This window comes from Triplophysa dalaica, chromosome 5 (assembly GCF_015846415.1).
Source record: "Triplophysa dalaica isolate WHDGS20190420 chromosome 5, ASM1584641v1, whole genome shotgun sequence".
Taxonomy (NCBI): domain Eukaryota; kingdom Metazoa; phylum Chordata; class Actinopteri; order Cypriniformes; family Nemacheilidae; genus Triplophysa; species Triplophysa dalaica.
Genome location: NC_079546.1, coordinates 23,991,727 through 24,013,384, shown reverse-complemented (window position 1 = coordinate 24,013,384; position 21,658 = coordinate 23,991,727). Strand labels below are relative to the sequence as shown.

General features: G+C 36.8%; 1 protein-coding gene across 1 annotated transcript; it reads right to left on the bottom strand.

Annotated features, from left to right (window-relative positions):
• Positions 1-260: 260 nt before the first annotated feature.
• Positions 261-18,833, bottom strand: LOC130421043 (uncharacterized). Its single transcript, XM_056748701.1, has 2 exons — positions 18,730-18,833; positions 261-2,095 (listed from the first exon to the last, which is right to left on the bottom strand). Exon 2 carries the CDS (start codon positions 2,080-2,082, stop codon positions 1,054-1,056), a length of 1,029 nt encoding a protein of 342 aa, XP_056604679.1. The 5' UTR covers positions 2,083-2,095; positions 18,730-18,833; the 3' UTR covers positions 261-1,053.
• Between the last annotated feature and the right edge of the window lie 2,825 nt (positions 18,834-21,658).

The following is a 21,658-nucleotide window of genomic DNA, read 5'->3' as shown; positions in this document are numbered from 1 at the left end:
AATGTGAAGATGAACGAAACGTGTCTGGAGTTTTCCTGTTTTACTCAGTGTTTAGGCAATGCATGTTTATTTATAAAGCGCATTTCATACACAAGAGCAATTCAAAGTGATTTACATAAAATAATTTACAGAGAAATAAGACGTATCTTTAAAATGCAAATGATTTAAGATCACAAATACAACTTTTGAGAAACAATAAAACGGCAATAAAATGGATATTAAAATGTGAGTGTGTGTGTGTGTATATATCAAAAGAATAAGAAATGAAAAAGAAATTGGAAATAGAAGTGCAGTTGATGTAAACCAGCACAGTGCTCAGGCTGTGAATGCAATGAAGTGTTTTTAATTTGGATTTAGAAGTATCTTCTGTTGGTGAACGTCTGATGTCTTCTGGAAGCAGATTCCAGCTACGGGTGGTGTGATGGCTAAACGCTGACTCGCCCTGTTTTGAGTGAACCCTTGTTATCTCTAACTGACTTGATCCTGATGATCTGAGAAGTCTGTTTGGTTTATATTCAATGAGCATATCTGAGATGTATTTAGGTCCTAGACCATTAAGTGATTTATAGACAATTAATAATACTTTGAAGTTGATTCTAAAAGTAACTGGTAACCAGTGTAAGGACCTGAGGATTGGAGTGATATGCTCAGAGTTTTTGGTTCTGGTCAGAATCCTGGCAGCAGCGTTCTGTATGAGCTGCAGTTGTCTGATGGTCTTTTTGGGAAGACCTGTAAGGAGCCCATTACAGTAATCCACCCTGCTGGTGATGAAAGCATGGACTAGTTTCTCTAAATCTTAGCTTGAGACAAAACATCTGATTCTGGCTATGTTTCTGAGATGGTAGTAGGCTGATTTGTTTATTGCTTTGACATGACTGCTGAAACTAAGGTAAGACTCCAAAATGACACCAAGATGTTTTACCTTACTTTGTGTCTTTAGACCTCTTAAGTCAAGGTGTGTGTTTACCTTGTTAGTTTCATCCTTGTTACCAAATTTGAGGATCAGTAAGCACGTCATGGTAAGGATTGGAGATGTATTTCATTGATGTTTTCTCAGACGTCTGCAGGCGGCAGTGGGGCTTCAGTCGGAGGATTCGGCTGATCGCTGATTATCAAATCTGGACAAAATAAAAGCGATTCATCACCAACACCCAGCCTGTACTGCCACAGATAAAAACTCTTGTGTGGCTTCAGCTCCAGTGTCAGTTCCTCTTCCACTTCAGTCACCTCGTCCCAGGTTTCCTTCACAGTGTTCACTTGTGATCCTCCATAATCTGCTGACAGAGAGAACTGGACCTTAGCGATTAATGCAGAGAGATCTCCAGATTCAATCGTGGCTAATGCTCCAAACTTCCAGTTGTTTGTGATCTGTGTCATCTTCTCCTTGTTGTATCCCACTTTCTTGATGATTTTCTTCCGCCAAGTCACTGGTGTGTCACTGTCGTTACTTATAGTTTTAATAGTCTCCCACCGGCCAAAGGCTGGACCTTGAGTTATGGACAGACCACCGGGCAGAAAGTTCACAACATCAGGGTGAACAGAATAGACTTGACCATCAGGTTTATCAGGATCTTTGCATGTGTAGTATTCCACTCCCCACTCTGAGACCGGCTTCAGGAAACAGCAGTCAGCTCCCAGACCCCAGTGATACAGGCCATTACTGTACTCGGGATGCAGCTTGAATTGTAATTTATACAAGTTGTAACTAAGATCTATTGCCATTGTATAAGTTCCCTTTGCTTGGAAGATGATGAGAAAACCGGTACTAAATGAGAGATAGTGATCTGCACCCTGAAAGTCGGGATGAAGGTCTTTTACTTCAGCATCAGCATCTGTTGACAGGTCTGAGACTCTGCGGTATGATTTACCCTTAATGATGTAAAATCCTCCAGGTGAAACAGCAAGATAATGGTCTCCATGTTGGCAGGAGGGATGCAGCTTGAACATAGTGAGGTCTGAACCTCCATGTAAATCACTCGCCCTCATATAACAGCCCAGATCAGAGCGGATTATATACGTGAAGCTCTCATCTCCACAGAAATCAACACCTTTAATTTTGTTCTTGGGGATAATGTCTCTCATTGTGCCTCTTTACCTGCAACACAGAAGTATTCACAGCTCATTATTTATGTATTTATGTACATGGAGAAGTGTGGATCACGGCAGTGAGAGTAAGTCAAAGGTGCCCCAAAACTGTTTGTGACTGCATGGTAGTTGATGATGTCAAGAAACTCAACATTTCTAACATTCTTACAAATATCTTTGGTTGTACTTTGATATAATTTAATTATTTCTAAATGTTGCTTTGATCAGAAGGCATTACATTGGTAGTGCACATGCATTGATTGGCTGTAGTTTTTATGACAACTTTGAGCATTGATCATAATTGAAACCTTGAGAAAAATGTATTACATTGCGTGTAACAACATAAGCTAAAGCTTCAGTTGGGTTTTAATAGTAAATGTTAGTGAAATGTTAAGATATTTCAAAACGAAAAGAAATGGCGTATGGTCTTCATAATTAATAGAGATGCAACGATTCACTCAGCTCACGATGCGATGTGATTCATCATACTGATCTCACGATATAGGATTTATTTTACCAAATTAGTTGGGACAAATTAGAATTGAACAACTGTCCTTTTATCATTTCTCCTAACGCAGCAAGTTTCTATTTCTATTCTCTATTTTTTGTCAAATAATAGAACTAAATTTCAATTTTAAAAACAAATTCCAAGTAAAAAAAAAATGAATAATACAAAGGTATCTTTGTAAAAAAAACAAAGAAAAGTCTTTTGTTATTCAAGAAACATCATCTTATCCATGTTTTCCAAGTTAGCTGTAAGCATGGCGACTCCTGCTGTTCAATACATGTATTGCAATTCATTTTACATTTCAACCGACTTGAATCATCGATGTTCAACTGGCTCAGGGAGAATCATTACATCTCTAATAATAAATCATACTTTTTACCTTTTTGACTTTGATGAAATATATGTTTTGATTAAAACTACATAAAAAAAAAACCCATGTCTCTATGATGTTCTGATGCACAGATATAGGTGTTGCGAAATGGTTGCTAGGCTAACATGTTTGGTTAATATGGGCGTTGCTTGGCATCTGAAATTGATATTACTCTAACCTATGAGTGAGTGAAACAAACCAACGGCCATGTATCTACGATGTTCTGATGCAGATAAATATGTAACCGGATCTACCTGCACCGCTCTAAGCGGGCCTCGGCATGGGAGTCGGGTGCTCTTACCAGGAGGCTAAAGACTGCAGTCTCTAGCTTCTGTCGCTAGAGCGTCCTTGAGTCCAGGGAGTGAGGTTTACATACTGCACAGCACTTTACAAGCTTGCCTCTTTACATATTTACAACATACGTTACAAATAAGTATTGCTAAATGGTTGCTACACAGCATATTGGCCTGTGCTAAATGAACACTGCTGGGTGTCTATATGTGACAACACTATAGGGTGTTCAAAGTAACACTGAAAATGTGTTGAAGAATATGAGAAAATTAAGTGATTAATTTAGAGCTGATTTATCATTAATGATGAACACCTGCTGATAACAATCACAATCAATAACAAGTAGTCACCCTGATGTTTAGTGAATCCTTTAGTTGGGATCTTGATCCTTGATTTCTAGTAATTAAAGTTATTACCATTATCCTGAAAAATGTTTTGGAGATCTTTAATTGGTCTTTTGACCCTGTGTAGTGTTACCCAATCATTGTTGAAGGGAACAAATGTTCTCAACCATTTAAACACACAGATGACATGTGAATGAATCTCAATAATGGTGACAATCAACAAGAAGAACAGCAGCAAGACATTCTGGGTAACATCATGCTACAGAACTCCTCTTTGACTCCAAGCATGCATTAAAATTATTTCATTGCTTAGATACTATCGTGTATTTTAACTTTACTATAGTACACAGTGTTTATCAATTTACTAAAAGGGCACTACAATATTCAAAGGCAAATACTATAGTTCACTAAAGTATTTTTTTGTCTGAGCGTTCAATTTAACGGGACGTTTATTTTGAAAGCATTTACGTTACGTCTCGTCTCGTTTTCGTCACATGGTAAAGGTTCATTGACGACTATATTTTGTCATGATTTTCATTGACGAAAGCAACACCAGTTTCAATGATATCCTCGCTCAGAGCTACGACCCGTCAAGGTTTGATGTAATGTTAAGTCAATGGAATTTTTCTGGTGTTTGTTTTCCCCTATCAAACACTTTTTCAAAAGAATCACTAATAAAAGTTTAAAGCTTGAAATAAAGCAAAAATATAACTTTAGATTAAAGTTATAAAATTGGTTCTAGCAAATGTCAGCATTTTTTTATGTTTATGATATGTAAGATGTGTAAGATATATATGCTCATATATAGGAGGCATACATAGTAATATGACACCAAATCAAGTGAGGGGTCGCCGATGATCACACTGGCAGGTTACTGTCGTTGATATTAAGAATTTTTATCTGTCATTTTTAAAGCTGATTTGTAAGGATGTTCCGATTGATCGGTCGTGATCATAATTGATAATATTCACTTTAAATACCTTGATTGCGATCTCTATAACAGCCGATCAAATGGCTCAAAACGTGTAGACTGAGCGTCGTATGAGGTCTGGACCGTTCGGCTCAGTCTCTCACTCAGCTGTCGCTCTTTTTTCACGCAGTCTGAAGTAAACTGATACACGAGCACACTGCAGATAAATTCAGTTTACCTGAGTGATAACTGCATACTACTATCGAATTAACCCAAGAAATGCAGATACTGACAACAGTATTTACCAAAACTATATGCCGTGTGTACGGAACCGACCTCAATAACTATGTGTTCATGGCGTATATAAACGCTCATGGTCTGGTGCTAGAAAACAGCAGTGAAAGAAGTCTTTACTTTCGCAGATTTGATACAGGTGAAGGGGGGATTAGGGCGACCACATCCGTGAGAAGCACACTGATGAGATCTGCGCCAGCCCCAAACAACGGCACAACAAAAATATTCATCAAATATGATGATTTTACTGTGTGGATCTTCATACAGTTCTAAACAAAGAGGAAACGTTTACATTCCCTTCAAAAGGCACTCTGAGGATAAATGGTTTCATTTCAAAGAACAACATGCATCAAGTGGAGCGCATTCTTTGTGACGAACATTGTTCCTTTCTCTCCTAACTGTTTAATAACAGTGGTGTTATATAGTAACATATAGTAACCATGGTTTTGGTGCTCTTTCTTAATTTTGAACATATTTTACATTTTTACACCAGACATTCAGGATATATCAGTTCAATATATAAGTTACAGGTCTACTTGATCTGTAATAATCGATATTGACATAGATCCTGAAAGACTCATATCTGTCGACTCCTACATCGGATTCATGCTCCAGGGTTTCTCTACTCCAGTCCTGCACTTTCTGCAAATATGTTTTTCAACCTCTAATAAAATAATGTTTTTAAACTGAAGGAAAAGTGAAATATGAAAGCTACAATAGTAACATAAACATGCCCGTTTAATTGTCATCAAAATCAGCTAATTGCCCATCAGTCCTTCTCTACAACCATCACTGGCAGCCTCTCTATCCTCAAGCAGACAATACACAACACAAGCCTTCACATTTTACCTCCTCATTTCTGGAAACTGTAAGTCGCTGTCAATTATATGGATTTAGATACTAGATCATTTTCTGCAGGTATAATTGTTTGATTTGGTTCTGTTTTTAGCTATTATCAATTTATTTGGGAATGTTTCAATTCAAACTTTATTGACATTAGTTCAAATCAATAAACACATGTGATATTAAATTACATCATGATGGATAATCAGTTGTAATATCATCACATTATGGTGGGTCAACTACTAAACAACTAAGGCTTAGCCTGATAGTTAGCCTGCCCTGGACCAGGTAAGTTTCCCAGCATAAGTTGCCATAGTAACGGAGTTCCAACTATTTTACGTTTGCTTTATGAAACAGAACCGACCAACAATAAGTCTGACTTCCCAAAATAAGCCTGAATTATTTATAGAACAGACCTCAGGTCATTGTATAGGTACCTTTAACTGTGATAAGTGTTTTAGAAAGGCTCAGCTGATAGAGTTCGCAGACTTCTTATCGGATCTATTGGTTAACGTCGATAAAGTACTGATTGTTGGAGATTTTAATATCCACGTAGACAGTGCTAACGATCCATTAGCTGTGGCGTTTAAAGAACTACTAGACTCTTGTGGTGTAACACAATACATCAATAGACCTACTCATCGCCTTAATCATACCCTAGACTTGATTATATCTCATGGAGCCGATCTAACCAATATCGATATTATACCTCAAAGCGACGATGTTTCCGATCACCATCTTATAATATGTACACTGCGCACTGCAGAAATCAGTTGTATATCTCGTTATCGACAAGGTAGAACAATCACCTCAACTACTAAAGATAGTTTCGTAAAGAACTTGCCAGATCTGACTTCTCTAATAACCTTTCCAACGAATATAAAATTGCTCGATGACATGACCAGCAACATGGGCACTATTTTCTCTAATACATTAGAAGCGGTCGCACCTATGAAGTCAAAAAGGATAAATGAAAAGAACATAGCACCATGGTATGATAACACCAATCGCGCCCTAAAAAGAGAAACGCGTAAACTGGAGCGAAAATGGAAACAAACCCAATTAGAGGTCTTTAAAATTGCATGGAAAGAGAGTGCAAGCTGTTACAAAAAGGCACTAAAAGCAGCAAAAGCCGAGCACTTCCGTAACCTCATAGAAAATAACAAAAACAATCCAAGGTTTTTATTTAGTACAATTGCTAAATTAACAAACAAACAGACTCCACCTGACCTGGGTATTCCGCCGCACCTTGGTAGCAATGAATTCATGAATTTTTTTACAGAGAAAATCGAAATAATACGAGACAACATAGCTAAAACCAAACCTCCAAGTTTGTCGGAAGAATTAGTTTCAACCGTCACCCAAAAAGAAAAGCTAGAGTGTTTTTCTCCTATAAATCAGGAAGATTTAATTAAAATTATTGCAACATCCAAACCGACGACATGCTTATTAGACCCCATTCCGACTACTTTATTAAAAGAGTTACTACCTGCTGTAATTGAGCCCATTTGTAACATAATCAACTCGTCTATTAATCTAGGACATGTCCCAGGACCCTTTAAACTGGCTGCAATTAAGCCTCTTATCAAAAAACCAAATTTAGACCCAAATGAACTTGGAAGCTATAGACCGATTTCAAATCTCCCGTACTTGTCTAAAATACTAGAAAAAGTAGTGTCAACTCAACTGTGTACCTTCCTACAAAATAATGACATGAACGAAAAGTTTCAGTCTGGCTTTAGACCGCATCACAGCACTGAAACTGCGCTCGTTAGAATTACAAATGACCTTCTTATTGCTTCAGATAAAGGTAACATCTCAGTCTTAGTCCTGCTTGACCTTAGTGCTGCTTTCCATACTGTAGACCATAAAATACTACTAGATCGTTTACACCATTATATCGGTATTCAGGGACAGGCACTGCAATGGTTCAGATCTTACTTAACAGACCGATATCAATACGTCCATTTAAATGGGAAATCGTCAAATCTTACGCAAGTCAATTATGGATTACCACAGGGATCGGTTTTAGGACCCTTGCTTTTCTCCATATACATGCTGCCCCTCGGCAACATTATTAGAAAACATGGAATTAGCTTCCACTGTTATGCAGATGATACTCAGCTATATATCTCATCAAGACCAGATGATTCCTTTAAGCTATCCAAACTGGCAGAGTGCATCGAGGACATAAAACATTGGATGACTAGTAATTTCCTCCTTTTAAACTCTAGCAAAACAGAAATATTACTTATAGCACCAAAATTAAGTAAACCGAATATCTCCGATTACAGCCTGCAAATTGAAAGCTGCACTGTTACTCCAACAAATACAGTTAAAGACCTAGGCGTTATATTAGACGGCAACCTGTCATTTAAAAATCACATCTCAAATATCACAAAAACAGCCTTCTTCCACCTTAGAAATGTTGCCAAATTACGAAATAGTTTATGTGTTGCAGACGCAGAAAAGCTTATTCATGCATTTGTGACCTCACGGCTTGACTATTGTAATGCTCTACTTAGTGGTTGTCCTGTATCATCGATAAACAAACTACAGTTAGTTCAGAATGCAGCTGCCAGAGTTCTTACTAGGTCAAGAAAATACGATCACATAACCCCAGTTTTATCATCGCTTCACTGGCTACCCATTAAGTATCGCATTGATTTTAAAATTATTTTAATTACTTACAAAGCCCTGAACGGTTTAGCACCTACTTACTTAACCGAGCTTTTATCACGTTACAACCCATCACGCTCGCTGAGATCTCAAAACTCAGGACTTTTGACAACACCTAGAATAACAAAATCCACCAAAGGTGGACGAGCTTTCTCATACGTAGCACCTAAACTCTGGAATAGCCTTCCTGATACTATTCGAGGGTCAGACACACTCCCAATTTAAATCTAGATTAAAGACACATCTTTTCAGCCAAGCTTTCACTTAATGCATAGTTAATGAACAGCAGCTACGCTAATTATTCTCTTTATTCTCTTTCCGTCTCTGCCTCGGGATGCCCATCCCGAGGTAGGAAGAAGTTCCACCATGTCCAGACGACCGACAGATGCCCATCCCGAGGTAGGAAGAAGTTCCACCATGTCCAGACGACCGACAGATGCCCATCCCCAATTTGAGATTACACCAGATACAGCTGCAGACTGACTGACCATCCCAGCTCCATCTAAGGCAATTCCACCAGCTGCCAAGAGAAATATGACCATCGGACCATCCCAGCTCAGACCACTACATCCCCAACCAAGAGCAAAGACGGACTATTTGTCTTATTAATGCTGAAGTTACAATATTTGGTATTAAATGCTAAACTAAAATCACATGTCACCAGTCTGAGTGCAGCTATGACACGTCAGAGGGGATCTGGCCCTCCCGGTTGAGCCTGGTTTCTCCCGAGGTTTTTTTCTCCATTAATCAATCATTGGAGTTTGGGTTCCTCGCCACAGCAGGGCAGTGTTGGCCTGCTCACCGGGAGACTGCATTCATTCATTTATTTATTCAGAAATTAGATGTTATTTATTAGAATGAACTTACTCGTTGTATAAATACCATGCACTGTGCTGTGTTTTAACTTTTCTGTTTTTCCTGTTTGCCCCTGTAAAGCTGCTTTGAAACAATACACATTGTGAAAAGCGCTATATAAATAAACTTGAATTGAATTGAATTGAATTCAGCTTATCCCAACCACAGATTCAGGTTTACAAGCCACTTTTCTCAGTCGATACTCACATTTCCCCCTTCATGAACATCAACTTTTGCCACACAATAAAAACACCTTTCTTTGGATGATCATCAAAAACGCTCCAAAACAAACAGGTATTTTGTGTTTTCCTGTGAAGAAAATAACTTTACGCTCTCCATCAGCACTCGCACAGTGCCGTGATGTCATTTTCAAACAACCTATTGGGGATGGGTCTCTGTCAGTCGTTCTAGAATGGAATCATGCTGACATGTTAAATTAAGATCTTACAATTAAATTCTATTCGTTTAAATAACATTTTTAGATTTAATTGTTGCTATATTCAAGTTAATGTTTTGAAATACGATTGTTGCCATATAGCCTATTTTTTATTGTTTGTTTAAAACATTGTCTAATCATGTGAAGTTATAGTGTAGACACCATCTAGTCAGTATTGTATTGTTGCTGTGGGTCAATGTTAGAGACACCTATTAAATTCAATATTTCATATATCAATATATTATTATTGTAAATATATCATTACAATACTGGAACAATAAAACACAATAGAATAGTTCAGAACTTTACTGTTTATTGAACAGACCACAATTGGTTAACAAATAAGTATAAAAGTAAATATACGCTTTAAGGATATGAACCAACTTCACACCTGCTAGAAACACACTGTAATGAAATACTTATTTATCTAGTTTCTTACAAAAGTTAACAGTTTAATAACAAGAAGTGTTGACTGCTTTCCAGTATGATAGCGGAATGTTAGTTCATGCATACTTTAAATTACATTTCAGGAGACGGAATATTGAATTACTCGCAGTTATCGTTTGACAGTAATGTCTGGCAGTATTTAGGCTCGAGTGTGGCTAGCGAAATTTAACTCAGTTATTCAATTCATCTCATGATTTATCAAGGGGGCAATTACTATTTCACATAGGGGCAGAAATGTTTGGATTGTTTTTTCCCTTAATAAATAAAAACATCATATAAAAACTGCATTTTGTATTCACTCTGGTACTCTGATCTGAATCATTTAGCCATGACAAATATGCAAAAAACATCCTGAAGGGGGCAAATACTTTTTCACAACACTATATATCTTTATTGTGTTTTAAAACTACATGTGACATACAGTTTTGTTCACAAAAGTGACTAAACAGTGAACCCATTTCTGTTTCTGCTGTGTGCTCAAACTGACAAGTTCGACTACTTCATGTAGGATGTTGGAGGGCCTAATTTTCCCGGTTTCATGCGAGCAAGTTTTTAAAAGTAATGTGTTATAGAACTTTACCACTTACATATAAACATCCGTGGACAGAAAATGTGCATTTGACATCCAGAGTTGCATAGACCGATCGGCACTAAACGCGAGAGAGATCAAACTGCTCCATAAGCTTCTGAATAATTCTCGCAGTGCTTTAGTGTCATTTGCAATAGATAAGGTCATTGTGATAAACACCAAAATACACTGATGTAGTATCATATGAAAATCTGTCATGTTAACTTGACGTCAGCTGACTGCAGGTGCAGATTTAACATCTTAGTGAGAATGTAAAAATGTGAAACAAAGAAGCTACCTACAAATGTGTCCATTTGCTGTGGGTAACATTTGTTCCTTTCATTGCACATTATATGACACTTGAGTTTGCATGAAATACTTGTAATTTGTAAGCCTTGGAAATATTTTCAATAAATTCACTTTCACTATAATGATAGCATTTAAAATTAAATACATTTAATTCAATTAATGATTTAGAAATGTTTATGTTTGGCCTAAACTCAGTCCATATACTGTTATCATCTTTGGGTAGGATATTAATTCTCTAATAATCTTATCATGGTCATATCGGAGCCCAAAATGTAAGAGGATTAAAAATAAATACATCTACATTGTAATGTGTGTTTATTCTTGTAAGAAGATTGTTTTGTTTTCATTGCCTAAACTATTAATGACAAACCTTATACTATATGGAAGCACACACATTTAGGCCAGTAAACCTACTTTAAACATGTATAAGTTTGTCATTGTGTGTAAGGTCAATATAAGCAGCTTTTTAGGTTTTTATGATGCATTTAGGCGAGTATTGAAACTAAGTTTAAACATTCTACTTCACATCATTTTTGCTCTTTGTGAAAGTATAGTTCTATTCCAACTGGCCACTGAAATCTGTTATTTGACTTTCAGTGACATGTTTTTTATTCATTTATTTTTAGTGGCATTTCACGTGACTAAATAAATATACATTTAAAAATTAATTTATTATTATTAATATGAAGACATATAACTAATTATTTGTATGGGGGCATCTGGAAAATGGATAGGGGGTACCAGCCCAAAAAAGGTTGAGAACCACTACTATACAGTCAGAAATTGTTTATCTCTCCATCTGTGCACTACATGATGGGTGCGCGCACAGTCAGCGGACACGACAGATGCGTCCCAGCTAACACAGTTACGTTGTGACGACGTACCTGGACTGGACCATATTTGTTGCCACGACGTACCATAATAATGTTCCAGCGACGTAACTTTGTGATTCTGGACGTTGTTGGAACATGGTGATCACCTCCTGAAGACATATCTGGAACGTACCATATTCCTCGCATGCAGCGACGTACCAAATAACGTTTCTGTGACCTGTTGAGCACGTCCTAACCACCAAACAGTCACGTTATTATTATTATTTTTAATTGAATTTAAAGAATTATCATCCCTCACCTGGAGAATTATATTAATTTGCGATTTAATCTGTGCGTTAAAGATTTCATTTTCTGCATAATTGGAGTACTTTTCTATTCAAACATGAATAAATCACGATTATAAAACTCAACACAGCACAGTACATCACAATCAGATCTTTGATAATTTATGTACTTCAGTATAAAACAACGACCTCAACACAATACAGAGGATTTAAAGCAGATATTCATTGACAGAGAAGAATGAATGTTATGTTTAATCTTAAATGTTATATTCCTGTTTTAGCACACAAGTTTAGCAGGTTGTCCATTTTTAAGAACAACAATCAAAAGCTTCTTTAGTCACAAACATCGGGGTCCGTTCATCTAAATGCGTCAAATCGATCGAAAATCACTCAAATGTGTGTTTACTCTCACATCTCTAAGGTATAAAGTAAATAAAGAACATTAATAAACCGCTAAAGTAAAATCAGGCTGTGAGGTAAAATAAATGACCGTTAATGTTTAAGTGCGCGGCTCTTTGAATAAAGGCGTGTGCGTGTTAAAGGCGCGTACGCACATACCAGACGCGCGTGCGCACATACCAGACGCGCGTGCACAAAATAAATAGTTGTAATTGTGGTATCGAATTAAACTTCAATAGCTGTCAGAGTCGGATTAATAGAATTCGTCTTGACATTATAAAAGATTTTACTCCGATCCTACATTTTCCTTACAATAAAATAATAAACAGAAATGATGATCACATTCTTTAATCAAATGACCAGTGACGGCTGTGATGTTATTGTCTGCGTCACGAGCAACAGAATATCGGCTTGGAATCAGAAAGACGTGAGTGACGTGCACCGCTAGTGAGCGATTGGGAATAGGATCGGTCACAAACACGAACCCTGCACGATCTAATGTGTTGTGTCTTATGAACTCACTGTCATTCAATTTTATTTGATTTCATTTTACTTTACATTACAGCGCTTTTACAATGGGCATTGCATCAAAAAACAAGAAAAACTAAAGTTGAACACACAATAAAAAAATCTGATATGGAAGTAATATGGAAATTGTCATGCATTACAACACATTTATTCTTACTTTTAGTGTTTCGTCCATTTTCTCTGCTGCTAAAGACACTCTTAACTGTCTGAGAAGTTCACCTCTCTACACCTAACAATTTTGGACCTTAAAGTCTGAGTAACGTGACATTGAAATACGTGTTCCCAGTTTGTCACACAACAGTAAAGTGTGTTATTAACCACTAAGTGCAAATAAATAACATCCAATAAAATAATTGATCTTGGAAAAGTAAGCAGTTCTCTCTCATCTCAAACGCTCTGGGTCCGCTGTTGGCGCTGAAGCACAGTAGGCCGTATGTGAATTATGTGAATACATTTTATAGGAGGATTTGAATTTAAACACAAGTCAATGCGTGCAATATTCATCAATAGATAATTCACGAGTTCGCCTATGCACATAATAATGCAGGTTGATATGTTGCTATGGAAACGAACAAGTCTTGTCATTGGTCAGCTGTGAAAAAGGTGCATGACAGGTCGTTTTTTCAGAAAAAGTTGAACTTTTTTCAACCTCAAATGAAGCTCAGGACTTTTAAACACGGTTTACTTCATAGTATTATAATTTAAAACCGATGCTTGCATCTTCAGAATAGAAGTCAAGTGTGAACAGACAGCTTTGTCTATTTGTAGTTGTTCTCTCTTGAGCTGATAAGGTAGATGCTTAGATCATCTGCTCGTGCTCGTCTCGAAATGAAACGTCATTCACTGAAGCACGTCACGATCTCGTGCAATGATCCTCCTCAAATTTGCGTTATTCTCCTCCGTTCATTAGCACCTGTGTTACCATTTGCTTGTTATTTCACCCTTCTGATGGGATCAGGATGATACTGTTTTTTTTTAATCAAATAGATCCCAAACCGAGTCAAAAGTTTTGAAAAACCCAAAGGGCATTTGATCCAGATCAAATGTTGGATCGGATTACATGATCTGATTTTAGTTCGGAATCCCTCTTTTGCTTTAAAAAACCCATTTCCAAGATTTGTCACTGGATTACTTTTGAAAAACAGGGCCCTGATGATAGGCGCTCTAGTGATAGGGGAGGGGCCATGCATGCTCGGACGGTCCGTTACGTCATTGATAGCCCCGCCCAAAGACATCATTAGTTGGTAGAAAAATGACTTAAATTTATGCATTTTTGCAGATGCTTTTATCCAAAGCGACTTACATTGTGTAACCTATTAATTTATACTTAGGTATGTGCAATCCCCTGGGATCGAACCCACAACCTTGCGTTGTTAACGTAATGCTCTTAGCACTGAGCTACAGGAAAGCCATGTCTTATGTATTACAATTAACCGTGCAATCCATGCAGTTGTTCAGATCCGAGCAAGGTCGTCGATTTGGATAGGGACGTGTCCCTACCAATATTGAGTGAACACTAGGGGTGTATTCAGACCCGTCTTGTTTGGTTAATTGAATCATATCAAATTCGTTTCCCTCTTGAGTTCAGATCTTTTGCACAGGTGTGAATATAGCAATCGCACTCCGGTCCGGATCAAACAACCGTACCGAGACCCAGCTGAGGAGGTGGACTTTAGTCGAATATACGATTTGAAAATATTATTTGAAAATTAAAAAACGTGCTGAAATAATTCCCTACAGGGTTAAGTTACCTCCACAGAAGAAACTTTTAGAATGTTCATTATCATTCAACGCTTTTTCGCTTCATCTGTAAAGACTTCATGAGACAAATCAAACATTTTAATCTTCTTGGGTCTGAGTTAACAAAGATTAAGGAACACATACAAATTCAATTTTAAGTTACACACCGCAGCTCACATCACCATGTAATTTTTCTTTAAATACTTATCTGCTGAGCCACAGAATTCAGTAACATTACTTAATACATTAGGTATAAATATACCAACGTAATATAACTTTATTAATATTAGTTTATGTTTTACCATAACTTCAGAGCGGCTTTTATTTCCAAATGTATGTTCATTTGTTGAAAATACATCAACGAATGCTAATTTAAGCTTGAAACATGTAGATTTAACTAGTGGCTTTAAAATAAGATTGGTACCCTTTTCAGCACCTAAAAGTCTGTATTTTCCACCCTAGAACAATGATGGGGTCGTCGCCTTCAAGTTCTAGCCTGCATATTAATTTCTAACTGAGGTTTACGCAGATGTTTTTCATTTTAAAAACACGCTGTATTGTTACCCTGCAGAGCTCAATAAGTCAGACACTGACAATAAAACGGGGAAGATAACAACATTTATATACGGTAGGGATCAGAAGAATTAGTAAATATCTTCCTCAAATGATGGTCACATAATAAATATGGAAACAAGCACTACAATGGCTCAGTGTGTGTTGCGGGGTATTTTCAGGATCTTAACTCATACAGTCGGCATGGCGGTATCAAGCCGGTTAACTTTATTTATTATCAACATTATAAATGATAAAAACAGATATTCTTGTCAGTTCTGGCTATTTTACACGAAGAGCAGCACGTCATCTTTCTTTTTTACCGGCTGAGGAACATACTCTTACCAGAGAAAAAAAAAAAAACATATACATTCTGTTTTGAATGTTCTGTTTTGATGCGTTTGCTCCGCATGGGTTTGAACGCCGTTTTTATGTAGGCCCTACTTTTTATATCATATTTTCCTTTTCCAACGTTGATAATCTTTTCAACTTAAACACACAAATACCAGATATAAACAGGACACAATATTAGTGTGTTATGAATATTTAATGATAATCAAGCTAATTGCGAAATTTTGACATAATAAAAACGTTAAAATTAGGTCTTAATAAACTTATTTGAAATAAACGAATATTCTAATATTCGTTTTTAAGAGCTGGAATACCTCTTGTTTGCTCATTTCAGTTGGATTAAATGACGTGGCCCATTTAATTCCTTTTGTACTCATTTTTTTAAATACAAATTAACAGCCAAACATACAATCATTTATTAAATTGAGAATCTAAGTAATCCAGAATTTTATTAGAATAAAATAAACATGGGGCTGAGCGATATATATCGTAATTCAGGCTAATTCATGAAATGAAATCAATTCAATGTTTTCTGCACAGCTCTTCCATGAACTACGGCTGTTTGATCAGAAGGAAATACTGCTCGAACTAAAACCACTTCAAGATTGAGTCGTTTATAAAGCGTATTTGAACACTCATCTATCATCATTACTATAAATCAACTTTATAATCATGAAAATACCTGAAAAGGTTTGATCAACAGCGATACAATATGAGCACTGACATTTCCTGAAACTAATTGATCTTCTTCTGTTTCCCATATTCTGAGTTTCTGCGCAGGAGCGACTCTGGCTTTCAGATGTGGTGGCATTTAACAGTAAGTCATTGAGAAAATGAGAGCATAATAATCTTAGGTAACACTTTAAAATAACTGCACGCTATGAATCATTAGTTAAGCATCAGTACATAGTTAATTAATCATTTATGAAGCATTGGCCCCACATTAATAGACATTAGTAAGCAGTTTATAAATACAGCTATAAATGCTTTGTTCTTGATTTATAAGCATGTATATAATATGCTTAATAATCAAATTTTCATACTTTATTAAGGATGAATTCATCATTTCTAAATTAAGGATTACATTACAAAACAGTTAGTTAGGAGTTGTCAGTGGTTCATGAGATCATTTAGAAAGTGTTAGTAAATGATTAATAAACTCTTTGAATGCACATTTATACATCTTATTATTCTGATATATAGTAACAGTAACACTTAATTTGTTAATAAATGCTTTTTTAACACACATTCCTTCTGTAATTCATGATTAATTAAGGTAGTTATAAAACATTTACTAGTTGTTAGAGAACTATTTTTTGTGAGCTCATCTGAAGTGAGGACTATGTATGCCTTGTAAAGCATTTTGGCTATTGTCCAATGAGAGGATGACCTTAGCACACATGTGGCTTTCTTTACAGTTTTGGTTCACATGCAAAATGTTCAGTGTTAAAGCAAACCACACACACACACATAAATCAACATTCCATTTTGTCCGGATCAAAGCAAGTGAACTAACGGACTAACCAGGTGTGAATACACCCTAGATTGTCCCTACCAATAGTTTCGATCAAACAATTAATCTATATTTATATATGACCATCTGTATCTTGTACTTTATTTTATTTTCAACATTTATTAATCATTGAATTGAAATTACAACCGCGTTCTGGAAAAATAGCGCAGTTTGTGTTACACAAATGGTAAAGTTTCGTTTTCCCGCCTTCCTAGCTAACGTCACTAATAGTTTGACCACTCATGAGTCCCGCCTAATCAACGATGCTTTATGATTGGTTTGCCTTCACTCTCTAGCCTGTGACGTAGGCTGCAGCTGATTCGGTTCTGTTGTAAGCGCCGCAAAAGCTCCGTCAACAACTCGCGATGAGCATGATGGTGACCCGATAAGAAAACATTATTAAATGTATTCAGCAGGTTTCCTTTAGAGATATGTGACAGTAAAACACTCACCTGACATGACTTTTGATACATTAAAGTGTGAACGCACGCGCGTCTGAACTTTAACTAAAGTAAGAATCTAATTGTACTTGGGGATACATGAGAGATGAGGGGGCATCGCTCGAGCAACTTCCGGCTGGGACGAAATCATCGCTCGAGCAACTTCCGGCTGCCGAGTTTAAATTCTCGGCTAAACAAGCCCTTAATCTACATTGTAACACAATACCAATAACATTTTGAAAATTATACTTTCTTTCTTTCTACTTGCCTATATGTGGGGAACCAGAGAGCCGGTGCAGCCTTGCGTCCTCCTCAGACCGTGCGCGAGATGATTTCCCGCCAGAAATAACGGAAATACTGAGACCACACGTGGCCGCGCGTCACTTTCACTTTCATTTTTGAGATTCGGATGTTTGAATCTCATTCAGCAAAATAAACTCATCTTTTTTCGTTCAATTAATATGTTAATAGCCAAATTATCCCATAACGATTATTTATTCTAGTTTTGATCCGATATATAATAAGAAAAAACTAATATTGTATTTAGGGACAAGTTATGAGAGACAGTTATTCAATTATTTCCTGACAGCCATAAACTCTGAAATCTGTACTAGTAACAAAAAGCTCAATTCACTCGTTATTTTGTTCATATATTCTGTATTTACATAAATCTTTAACGGGTCTGAGTCACTCATTCTTTTGTCACGTGACCACCCTCTATGCAGACTGTGCCGGAAACAGAAATGATTCATCTCACGAGTCTTTGGGTTTGAGTCTTTTGTTTGTCACGTGATATGACAGATCCGTGTTTTATGTATTACAAACAAAAATAACTTCTTCCTTACGAATATGCATGCAGTTTTTAACTCATTTCTGTAAAGTGATGTGTTTATAATTCATTAACAATTTTGAGTCACTCAGGAATGTAATAAAGTTTACAGGTTGTTTTTATTAAAAAGTCTCATGCAGTTAGCAAAGTATATAAAAATAGGCTATTAAAATCATTATTTAATGAGAGATCGCTTGTGTAATATATGCACTATACACACTGAATTAACTTGTGTTGCTTGTGCTTGTGCACTTATCTTTTGATCATTTTATAATATTTCTTCCTTTAATAAAATATTAACATATAACAAGTATAACATACATTTGACTGATGATCAGGGAAGCGTGACGTCATTAAACACTCAGACTCGAAGACTCCTGTGCAGGCTGCAGAAAGAACTCGGACCCGATGACTCGAGAGACGAACTAATAATTTCTCTTTCCGGTGTTAAAAAATGAAAGTACTCGCACACTTCCGCCAGTCTCGTTTGTTGACTCGGATGTGCGTCATTTCTGACGTTGCACGAGTGCCTCATACTGGCGGAACTCTTTAAAGATGTTGAAATGAAACTCACTCCTCCCTTGATCACATGTATTCACCCTGAAGATTTATTATGAAATATACTCTATTCACTTATGAATTTGTTTCATGCACTGTTCTATATACATACCAGTTGTCGTATAGATAGCTGTATAAACTATCGGAATAGTATATACTTTTGCTGTAAAGTATTATGCAAATAAAACTCACAATAATATGTATTATACGTTAATATGCGTTTCAATCACAAAAAAATGAATCCAGTGTAGTGTACATTTGAGCGATCTGGTGTGACGGCACATCAAGTTGATTTGTGGGATGTAGAGCAGCTTGAAGTGTACACATTTTAGGCATTTGGCAGACGCACATGAACATCACTCGCGGCCTCGGTGGTCTGTCTATGTTAACTTCCCTTGTTCACTTCACATGTGGAATTCACTTCAAAATGGAGGCGGGGATTCCCATGATGGGAAGTGCTTAGGGAAGTTCACGAGGGTCAGTCTAAAAGTGAATTGGGACGCACCCCTGATGACTCGAGAGACAAATTTATCATTATGGAAGGCCAAGTGGGTGCCTTCCATCATTCGTTACTGTTTCTGGTGCAATTTTGCACATGCGTGATCAACACAAAATGAAGAAATCACTCTCTGAGTCACTTGTTACTCCTCGCTACGTCATGTTAAAGATTCAATATCAATCATGAAGTGTGCATGAAAGCTCTATTATATATCAGTATCAAACCAGCAGTTTCCCAGAATCTTTTGTTCACTTTGCAGATAAAACTGGTGTTCAGTGTGAACTGTTCAATGAGGTTTAGTTCTTCTAGATGTAACAAACATGATCATGATCGACAACCATATTAGATATTGTGCAACATTTGTTCACATTTATGATTTCATCAACGTTTTCTGCATGATTGAAAAACATTTTGGTTTCATGGTTTAATCTAGTTGAACAACCAAAAACAACATAGCTAATTTGAATTTGTGATAGGATTCAAATAAAGAAACACTTCCTCCATTCTGTGTCCCCCCACTTCTCAAACCACAGTTAGACCCTTCGGGCAGTGTAAAAATAATGATCGTTTGATTTCATAGGCCCCATTCTTTTTCTGTTTTTGAGGCTTTGATGATGTTTTTTGGATGTTCATGCTTCTATTTTCAAAAAACGCTTTATAGTTCACTTATTACAAGTCTATTGTTCACTGCTGTCTCTCTTCTCACGAAACGACTGGATTTCTTCTTGTCTATATAAAGTTCCTTCTTTCTAAACGCTCTGATTGGTAAAGTTGACCAGGTCTATTGTGATTGGTTCCCCTCTTAGAGTGTTTGTGTGTAACAGGTACAGAATGTACCTTGTTTATTTGTTATATTAGACTTACACTCTTAAAAGAGTATTTATTATGTTTACCTGAGATTCTGTCTGTGTGCACCTTACCCTTTAAATATTCTGTGAACGGTGTTTTCAATAACTTCTCTTCCCTATTCGCACTGGGTGTTCATGGGAGAGTTAGGTTCCTGTTGAGCTCCGTCTAATTTGTGTTATATTTGGTTAAGTCATTATTTTGTGCTCCGTTTTAGTTATACTGGTGATATTGTCTTACATGTATATTTTATCTTGGTTTTGTATACTTTCATTTAGTTTAATATATTGTTTGTATAACCGGTGCATGTGGAGCACAAGGGCTAAATGTTGCGCATATTTTCTGTTAACAGAGGGACAAAAGGGCAAGACACACTGTAAGGCTGTTTTATTATTTTCCATTATTTGTGTTAGAATTGTCATTTGTTATATTTATGTTTTCTGATATTTTGTCTTGCTGTCCGTAACTTCTCTTGCCCCTTTTTGCACTGGCTGTGCATGGGAGAGATGGACAAAAGGGAAAGACACACTGTAAGACGGTTTTATTATTTTCCATCGGTGATTAAATGAAGAGTCGAAGCGCTATCTGATGTCCGAGTGGTTACTACCCATAAAAGAAAAACACAAGGCAGATTACGTGAAGATGTCCCACCCATACCATATCAGCAAGCTTCCTCTTCTCAGGCTGTTGTGATTGGTCGGTGCCCCTCTCAGTGCACATTAATTAATAAGCGTTGGCTTTTAGCAATAAACAGTAACTAAGGCATCAACTTCACTTCATCATTTAAACAAATGCGGATCAAATGAAGTGTAATGGAGGTCTAATAGTGCAAACGTCAATCTTTGTCAGAGTTCACATTTTTTCCTACTATGGCGAGGGAAATGACACCTGACTGAATGGCGTCAGACCGGTTATATTAATGAACACTACTAACAGAAGCCTTAGTTTTGCCTTTTTATATTGGACCTGAATTGGATAATAACACAAGCAGATTGACCAGCAGATATTAGCAAGCAGGACTTCAGAGGGCGTTTCATAGAAGTGTTATAGAGGTGAGCGCACACACACACAATATCAGTGTATTATACAGAACAGCTTTCACAGCCGATGTTAAAGTCATGAAGCTGTTATTTGAGCGCTGGTTATCTTAGAATATGTGTCTCTGAATTCTTGTTAGCAGCTGTATGACAGTGATGAAAGTGAAAGTAGTTTAACGCGTAGCTCAGTCAAATGTTTACAATCTCTGAGAACCAAACACTACTCCAGCAGCTCTTCCTCTTCTCTAAGGAAGACCTCAACCCTTATGTGACGTATTCCTTTAGACGGAGGTTATTAAATCACTTGGAA